Source organism: Pseudorasbora parva, chromosome 10, assembly GCF_024679245.1.
Source record: "Pseudorasbora parva isolate DD20220531a chromosome 10, ASM2467924v1, whole genome shotgun sequence".
Lineage (NCBI taxonomy): Eukaryota > Metazoa > Chordata > Actinopteri > Cypriniformes > Gobionidae > Pseudorasbora > Pseudorasbora parva.
The window spans coordinates 1,130,417-1,140,416 of NC_090181.1; the positions used below are offsets into that span (position 1 = coordinate 1,130,417).

Genomic DNA, 10,000 nt, shown 5'->3' on the forward strand with positions numbered 1-10,000 from the left:
CCAAAGACATGTAGACGAACCAAAAACAGGACGTGATGTCACAAGATGCGACGCATAGTCAGCTGATTTGACGACGCGGAAAGATCGGTGTATCCAAAATGAGTAACGTTAACATTAGAGGCAAACATGGAGCAACAAGGAAGGGCCTCATCAATATTTGGTCTGATGAGCATGTTTCGAAAATACTAGAAAAAAACGCAAAAAAAGCAAACCTGGCTCTTCTCATCAGAGGACCTGTTGCCCATTAGTCGGTACAGACGACAGAACGGCCGTCTCTTTTCTGCACAACGGAGGAAATCCTGGAGCGGTTTTGAATGTTTTGAACATTTTATGAGCTCTTCATGAGTTCTCAGCGGGTAAAAATAATGCCATATGTACACGCATAAAATGATAGCGTTTAATTCGGCACACAGCGTTGCTTTGAATGTTCGATAAGCAGCACCTACGTCATAAGCCGACCAATCAGGTTGTGAGCGTCTCCCTGAGCCTTTGGTTCGGTAACTTTAGGGTCGCTGTTAAAAATGCCACTGTGAACGCTAAGCGGACGAGGACTATATGTTTTGTTTTTTGGTCCGGACCAAACGAACCAGACTAACCGAACTACAAGTGTGAATTTGTAGTGTTCACTTGTAGTGTAGTGAACTTAATGTCTGACAAAATGTAGGTTGAAGACTTTTTTAGGCGATAATATACAGCTCAATTTCTCTTAAAGTGGTCACTAACACCTCTTCCAGCAAGCCTAGTTTTCCCAGTTGTTCTCCCGTCCAGGTACTGACCAGGCTCAGTCCAGCTTAGCTTCAGTGGAAACCAGTCTTGGGCTACAAGGTGATATCTCTGGGGCTGTTAAGCAAAAGGGGCAACCCCAAAAATCAAAATCCAGCTTGGGGACACGGGAGGCAGACTCAACCGCAGTCTTCAAAGGGTAAAAGGATCTGAGGACCGTTATTATGTCCAAGAAGGCTACGGGGAAAAGGTCCTGACGGCCCGAGGGGTCAGGCCAATGAGGGCAGTCCCCCCGAAGAGGAGCGCTCAACACCTCATTTTACGGACCCCGTCTCCCTTCGGTGCCCTCATGGAGCCGTTCTGCCAACCCTGCCACCTCTGGTGTTACAAGGCTCAGTGAGCTCCCGCGAGCACATATCCCAGGGTACCTCAGGAAATGTAGTAATAATAATAATTAATAATAATAATTTGACGTCAGAGTTTGGTTTGTTTGGATGATGTGAACGCGGTCTTTCGAGCTCGGGAGCGCACCCGCAAACCGTACCTGAGTCCACTTAAAGAGGTGCTCTGGGGTTCGTTTCATGTGAACTCCGGTACGGTTCGCTGCTGATGTGAACGCAATCGTACTAAATCATGGAAGTGAACCGCTATTAATGAAATAGGAGTTGATTTTGTGTGTTTTGTGTGTGACGCAAACGAACCCCGGTTCAGACCCAAAAATATAATATGAACACATTCCAGTGGGGGCAGAGGGATGGGGGAGCAATCGAACTCGGGTTCGGTCCAGGCAATCGAACCAAGTATGAAAGCACCCTCAAAGCGCTTTACATAGAAGGGGGAATCTCCTCAAACACCACCAATGTGCAGAATCCACCTGGATGATGCGGCGGCAGCCATATTGCACCAGAGCGCTCACCACACACCAGCTTATGGTGGAGAGGAGACCGAGTGATGTAGCCAATGAGGATATGGGGATAATTAGGAGGCCATTGGGCAAATTATGGCCAGAGGCCATCATTTATGAATTATGATTATGGACAGAGGCCAATGGGCAAATTTGGCCAGGATGCCGGGGTTACACCCCTACTCTTTATCGAAGGACATCCTGGGATTTTTAAAGACCACAGAGAGTCAGGACCTTGGTTTAACGCCTCATCCGAAGGACGGTGCTCTTTTTCAGTATAGTGTCCCCATCACTATACTGGGGTGTTAGGACCCACACAGACCACAGGGTGAGCGCCCCCTGCTGGCCTCACTAACACCTCTACCAGCAGCTCCTGGTTTTCCCATTTGGTCTCCCATCAGGTACTGACCAGGCTCAGCCATGCTTAGCTTCTGTGGAAAACTCTTGGGCCACAGGAGGATATGGCTGCTGGTGGCCCTGGAATGCCCGCCACCTCCAAGGACCGTCACAGAGCAGTCAATAACGTTGTTTCCTGCCAGTCCTCTGTTACAGGGCACCGGACTGACAGCACAACAAAAATCAGAAGCCATCCTAATGAAAATGGTACCTCTAGTAGATTTTCTGGCGTGGAAGCTACTGCCAAATCTTTCTCGTTGGGTCCTCACAGGAGAAGGTCTCTTAACTGAGGTTGTGGAGACCATTCTACACTACAGAGCTCCTTCCACGAGGAAACTTTATGCTCTGAAGTGACCGTCGGTGGGATCTAGTTAACTGCCCGGTTGGCACAGTTCCTGCAGGACCGGGTCATTGCAGTTCTATCCCCTTCCACTTTATGTTGCAGCCATAGGTGCTTACCACATTCCTGTGGGTGGTATGTCTTTGGGTAAAGATCTGTTGGTATCTCATTTCCTCCGTGGTACTCTGAGGCTCAGGCCTGCAGTTTGCGCCAGGGTCCTAACTTTCGATCTGGCTACTGTCCTTGAGGGTCTCTCTCCCTGACTCCCTTTGAGCCATTAGAGGAGGTTCCTGATAAGTTTTTAATTTTAAGTGTTGTTCCTCCTCGCTATCTCATCTCTTAAAACCCAGATAGCAACAAAGTCTGGGCCGAGCCTGGCTTACATTAGGCACTTCTGGCTTAATTCTGGCACTGTTTTTTTCACACTCTTGTGTCAAACAGCATTAGGCTGAGCTCTGGCTGGAGCTTGGCTAACCAGAAGACAAAAAAAGCTAATTGTATCTGTTTGGCTGAGTCCTGGCTTGAGTTTGGTCTGCCAAAATAAGAGATCTGATTGGGCTTTGGTTAGCCAAATAATAAATAATAGATCTCTGGCATGTGTATACTGTAAAACAGCTGTGAAGATGTGGTGTTAATTGGTTCATTTTTCATTATACTATCATTATAAGGATCGTTTTGTCAAAAAGAATTAAATAAAATGTTTGTTATAGGCCTAGTTAAAATACTTCTAGATATTTATTCAAATTTTACTAAAAGTGATTTAAAAATGAAATACAAAGTAATCATTAGGAAGCAGGTTTTAAAAGAAAAGAAGACATGATTGTTGTGTTGGAAAGATTATTTGGGACTGAATGAGTATTTGGTGTTATCCAAATGGTAATAAGAGTTTTTTGGTTAATTGATTACCATTTGTATAATCAGGTTTACTACACAAACCTGTGGTTAAACTGTTTTTTTTTTTTTTTTTGTAGCAAAAAAAGTGTGTAGTGTGTGTGTGTCTACAGACAACTGAGCTGGAGGTCGAACAGATGATTAAAATGGTATTTCAACTAGCTGGGTACTGAGGGTGGCAGAAAAAGGAACACCTTTGCAAAATATAAAAACCCCACACATTTTAAGTTATTTTAAAGGTATGCAATCTGTTTTACATTGTTGCAATTTTTTAAAAAGTTTTTTTTGCACATCTGTAAATATTATTTGTATTTTATTTGTCTTTTTTTATAACCAGCTTGTTTTTTTTGTTTTGTTTTTTCTAAAAAAAATAGCATTATTGTTTGTTTGTAACAGTTTAATTTGTCTTGTTTTTATTCTTGTATTGGGACTAATTGCTTTCATTTTGCGTTACTCTATTGCTATTTTTAAATTGTACATTTTATATAATTAGTCTTTTATGACCAGTTTTTGTTTCTGTCTTTCAATATTTATGCATGACACATTTACACTTTTTAAAAATGTAATTATTGCATTATTGTTTGCAGCAATTTAATTTATTGCTTGCTTTTTGTTACAGTGTCTGAGAGGGCTCAACATGCTACATCAGAAGAAAACCCCCAGAAAATGAAGAAACCAACTTCATCAGTTTGACAGCACATGCTGCAAATACGCAAAACTCAACCAAACACAGAATTCCCCTGCAAATGGCAGAACAACATCACGGATATCTACTCGAAAGTGTTTTTGTTTTTATTATTATTCATATTTATTGGTTGCTTTGTATTTGGAGCATGTTTTCTTCACTTGCTGGTGTTTTTTCTATGTACGGTTTCTTCTGTTGCAGGATGTTGAAGTCTTGCTGTTTGCAGTGTGTTTCTGTATTTGGTTGCATTGAGTATTTGCAGCATGTGTTGTCAAACTGATGATGGTCAAATAATTTACTGTTTTTGTTTTTTTTCTCGTTCTGTTTCAGTGCATTGAGATTTCTCAGCCCCTGTATTTGGTCTGTTTCTGTATTTCATTTAAGCATGATCCACACTTCTATTGTAACATTTTAATTTATTGATATGTATTTTTATTATTGTGACTATTTGTTGCTTTTGTTTTGCCTTACTCTAATATTGGTTTAGCTTTACCCCATTGCTTTTATATTACCTTGTATCTGGCTGAAATTGTATCTTATCTCTCAATAAAATGCTGTACTTAACGTTTGTGTAGTGTCTCATTCTTTTATTATTCCTGGCACAATATATCAGTATTACACAGGGATAATTTCTGGTTCAGTTTTGGGCACTCTGGCATAATATTGGCTCAGTTATGGCTGTTTTCTGTAGCTTCTGGATATGTTCTGGGGTAAAGGTGGTGGCAGTTTGGTTCTTGTCTGGCTGACATTTGGGGACATTACGGCGTTGGTATGGGCCAATTCTGGATCATTTCTGGGTACATTGTAAAACTCTGGGTGAGTCTCGCTTTGCTTCCGGCATTGCTCAGGTTGACTTTCGGCAAAAAGCTCTTGGGCCATAATGGGCCGTAATTCCATGCGGTATGTGGGCCAAAATCTCAGCCGAAATTTAGCCAGATCCGGCCCAAAGCAAATTTGCTATCTGGGAAGGATAGGAGATTTGCAAGCACTGTTGGTTGCCCCCTCGTGCCTGGAATTTGCACCTGGTATAGTTAATGCCTTCCTTCATCCTAGGCCAGGTTATATTCCTAAGGTCCCTACTAATGTAGCCAGATCTATCGTACTGCAGGCCTCCTGTCCTCCACCATTTCAAAATGTGGACCAGGAAAATAATAATTTGCTGTGCCCTGTTAGGGCTTTAGATGTTTACATCTACAGAGCTACCCTGTGGCGCAAATCTGAACTTTGTTTGTAATTGAAATTGTTTGTGTGATTTGGGCCCCCTAGCAAAGGGTCTCCTGCATCTGAGCAAAGAATGAGCAAGTGGGTGGTTGAGACTCACTTGCTTATGAGGCGATCGGACAGCCTTCTCCTATGGCTGTCCATGCCCAATCTACTAGGAGTATGGTTTATTTCAGGAGTTGCTCTTTAAGACATTTGTGATGCGGCAGAGTGGTCCTCACTAGGGGTGACCCCGAATAGTTGAAGATTCGTTGCATCGATATGTTGAGCCGGATTTGACCACCGATTTCATGGTCGAATCTTTACGGGTGTTATGAAACGCCCGATGTGCTCAATGTTTTAAAGATGTGACGTTTTTTTTTTTTTTTTAAACCAGCTTTGCAACGGACGTGCCGCGTACACAAACACATTCAATGAGTGTACACACACCGGCGGCGCCTGTCCGCGCCGACTCAGGAAGTTGTTTAAAATCCTGCCACGCCACAGAGCGCCATTTCAAGGTTTTATATTAAATTTATATTATATTTCCCTCAAATCGTCAATGTACTGATTTCACCCTGTGCTATAAGATACACTCATCGCTCTTGTGAATATAATGTGTGCGCCAGTGTGAGATCCTGAGCGGCGGCGCTGAGCTTCAGTCCGGTGTGCGACCCCCTTTAGGCACAATCGGCTTAAGAACGTGCTTGTAAACGCACTCAGTGTTCTTTTCCTTTCTGGGCAGGTATATCTTTAGGTTTATTTATCAAAATGTTCTTTTATATAGTTGTGTGATGTTCTGTATTTCGATCGTGGCTTTAAAATGTTTTGAGAAAACGTTTTACGAATGTTTATCCACCACATTACCTTTTATTTAAACCTAAATAAGAAAGCCATTGTCAGTTCGTCTGTCAATTGGCAGGCAGTTTTGGTCGCTTTATTAAAAGTTGCTGCTGCAGTGTGTAAAGGACCCTCCCAACCCATTCACACACACACAGATGATTCGACTATCAGTTGGCTCTGATCGGCCTGATTGGACTGATTCACGCAAAGTATTCCCATAGCGGCATTCTTTAGGGAACCAAGGTTCCAGTCATAAACTAGGCGTTTTTACGGTTCGTTTACAATAATATCTCTTTTTACTAACAAGAGAAACTAAACACTCCAGCGTTCAGAGGAATCGCTCATTAGTTGTGTGAGTTTAACAGCACATAAAGCACTTCATTAATAACAGGAAGATGAGCGAGCAAGAGAGAGAAGAGGGGGGGGTCGAGAGAGAGAGAGAGAGAGAGAGAGAGAGAGAGAGAGAGAGAGAGAGAGGATCAGCAGACGGGTCACTTCCTGTCACATGACACATGCAGTCAGACAGACGGACGGACAGACAGGAGCAGCGATGGCACACAGAGAGAATCTGAACCGTGTATTTACCGCGCTCCCTCACGTTGACTGCCACCGATGACAAAAGAATGACAAGAAGAAAGAAATCAACATAGAAAAACAGCAGACATAAGCAAAGGAGAAGACACGGAAACTTCCAGAAGAACCAGAGATACTGACACTGAACATCACTTATGCCTGGACCACATCCAGTCACTCCAGACAGATCAGTTATAAAGAGACATCACTGAGCCTCTAAAGCTGCGTTCATCTGATCATTAATCCAGGAAAGCAGTGAAATATTCCTCTAGTGTAAATCATCTGTTCTTCATGTGAACATACACTCACCTAAAGGATTATTAGGAACACCTGTTCAATTTCTCATTAATGCAATTATCTAATCAACCAATCACACGGCAGTTCTTCAGTGCATTTAGGGGTGTGGTCCTGGTCAAGACAATCTCCTGAACTCCAAACTGAACGTCAGAATGGGAAAGAAAGGTGATTTAAGCCGTTTTGAGCGTGGCATGGTTGTTGGTGCCAGACGGGCCGGTCTGAGTATTTCACAATCTGCTCAGTTACTGGGATTTACACACACAACCATTTCTAGGGTTTACAGAGAATGGTGTGAAAAGGGAAGAGCATCCAGTATGCAGCAGTCCTGTGGGAGAAAATGCCTTGTTGATGCTCGAGGTCAGAGGAGAATGGGCCGACTGATTCAAGCTGATAGAAGAGCAACTTTGACTGAAATAACCACTCGTTACAACCGAGGTATGCAGCAAAGCATTTGTGAAGCCACAACACACACAACCTTGAGGCGGATGGGCTACAACAGCAGAAGACCCCACCGGGTACCACTCATCTCCACTACAAATAGGAAAAAGAGGCGACAATTTGCACAAGCTCACCAAAATTGGCCAGTTGAAGACTGGAAAAATGTTGCCTGATCTTATGAGTCTCGATTTCTGTTGAGACGTTCAGATGGTAGAGTCAGAATTTGGCGTAAACAGAATGAGAACATGGATCCATCATGCCTTGTTCCCACTGTGCAGGCTGGTGGTGGTGGTGTAATGGTGTGGGGGATGTTTTCTTGGCACACTTTAGGCCCCTTAGTGCCAATTGGGCATCGTTTAAATGCCACGGCCTACCTGAGCATTGTTTCTGACCATGTCCATCCCTTTATGAACACCATGTCCCCATCCTCTGATGGCTACTTCCAGCAGGATAATGCACCATGTCACAAAGCTCCAATCATTTCAAATTGGTTTCTTGAACATGACAATGAGTTGACTGCACTAAAATGGCCGCCACAGTCCCCAGATCTCAACCCAATAGAGCATCTTTGGGATGTGGTGGAACGGGAGCTTCGTGCCCTGGATGTGCATCCCACAAATCTCCATCAACTGCAAGATGCTCTCCTATCAATATGGGCCAACATTTCTAAAGAATGCTTTCAGCAGCTTGTTGATCAATGCCACGGAGAATTAAGGCAGTTCTGAAGGCAAAAGGGGGTCAAACGCAGGGTTAGTAATAATCTAATAATCCTTTAGGTGAGTGTATAGTGAAGTGAAATTTATTCCTGTGATCAAAGCTGAATTTATCATCATTACTTCAGTGTCACATGATCCTTCACTAATCATTCTCATACAGGCATAACATCGGCTAACATTGTGTTGGAGTGGCATGGACTCCACTAGACCCCTGAAGGTGTGCTGTGGTATCTGGCACTAAGATGTTAGCAGCAGATCCTTTAAGTCCTGTAAGTTGCAAGGTGGATCGGACTTGTTTGTTCGGCTCATCCCACAGATGCTCGATTGGATTGAGATCTGGGGAATCTGGAGGCCGAGTCGACGCCTCAAACTGGTTGTTGTGCTCCTCAAACCATTCCTGAAGCATTTGTGCTTTGTGTCAGGAGCATTATCCTGCTGGAAGAGCTGCAGTTTTGGAGATGCTCTGACCCAGTCGTCTAGTCGTCACAATTTGGCCCTTGTCAAACTCACTCAAATCCATACTCTTGCCCAATTACGCTAACAGGAGCCGTGATGAAGAGATTATCAGTGTTATTCACTTCACCAGTCATAATGTTATGCCTGATCGGTGTATTTTCACATAGAAAAGCTTAGAGTAAGCTCGGTTTAAAAATAAATAATACTTTTATTCGTCAAGGAAGAATTAAATTGATCAAAAGTGACATTTATAATGTTACAAAAGATTCTATTTCAAATAAACGCTGTTCTTTTAAACTTTCTATTTTTCAAAGAATCCTGAGATTTAAAAATGCATCAGTTTCCACAGAAATATGATCAGTGATAATAATCATAAATGTGTGTTGATGATCAGATCCTCATCTGAGAGTGATTAGTGAAGGATCATGAGACACTGAAGACTGGAGGAATGATGATAAATTCAGCTTTGATCAGTGGAATAAATCACACTTTACTGTATATTCACACAGAGAACAGATGATCTACACTGGAGGAATATTACACTGATTACTGGAGTTATGAGATCAATAATAAAGATGGTAAATCAGAGTGAGAACTCAAAGCATGTGTGTGACTGTGATACTGCACCGTGAGCAGATCAAACATCAGAATAAGGACCAGTCGAGCACATGTGGTTTTATATTAATAAGAGCACAGATATGAATGTGTGTGTGCGTCACAGTGCAGTATCAGAGGATGGTGTGAGTGAGAGTTGGTCTCGCGGCTCCACACACACACACGCAGGATCAGTGTGAGCGCAGAAGACTTACTGGAGCCCTCCTCCGTCACCATCCCCAAACCCTCGGCTTTATTCTGACGCTCGAACGCATTCAGATCCAAAACACTGCACACACAAACAACAGCCAATCATCATCACTGAACAGCCAGAGCACGTTCACAGGCACATCAGTATTACCACAGGAACTCATTTCCTGATAACTGTTGTAATCAAACATTTAGAATATGTACAATTTAATTAAAAAGTATATAAAAAATTTTTTTTTAATTAGAAACCAATCAAAATAAAACCCTAATATTTAATTAAATCATAAATATATCAAATTTAAAATATATAAATTTAAAACATTTTTTTTAATCTAACTAATAATTGAATCATAAAAATGTAAATTTAAAATACAAAAACGAAATGAAACACTATTAAAACACAATTCAATTATAAAAAGTAAAATCAATAAAATACAAATGTAAAAATAAGACATATTGTTTAAAAATATAATCCATAAAACACCACTATTTAAATACATGTAAAATTTAAATATATAGTTTCAAAATATAAAAATATCTAAATAAAACAACAATAATTAAATTAGTCATACAAATATGCATTTAAAATATATCATTTTAAAACAAAAACAAATCTAGATAAATCGAAAAAAACTAATAATTAAATAATAAATTTCACTTTAAAGAAATAAATTAAACACATATTGAATTTTTTTTAAGAGTTTGTTCAGAGTGTGTTAAGTGTGTATTCAGTG

The 10,000-nt window shown here is 41.5% G+C and overlaps 1 protein-coding gene across 5 annotated transcripts in view; it reads right to left on the bottom strand.

Moving 5' to 3' along the window:
- LOC137090868 (ryanodine receptor 3) overlaps positions 1-10,000 on the bottom strand; it is a 294,990-nt gene that overhangs the window by 45,979 nt on the left and 239,011 nt on the right. For 3 of the 5 annotated variants that reach the window (XM_067454842.1, XM_067454840.1, XM_067454839.1), the window contains 2 exons: positions 9,272-9,345; positions 6,568-6,585 (listed from right to left, as the gene is read on the bottom strand). In XM_067454842.1, coding sequence (XP_067310943.1) covers positions 6,568-6,585; positions 9,272-9,345 — 92 coding nt within the window. The remainder of the gene's footprint in view (positions 1-6,567; positions 6,586-9,271; positions 9,346-10,000) is intronic. The other 2 variants (XM_067454843.1, XM_067454841.1) reach the window with 1 other exon arrangement.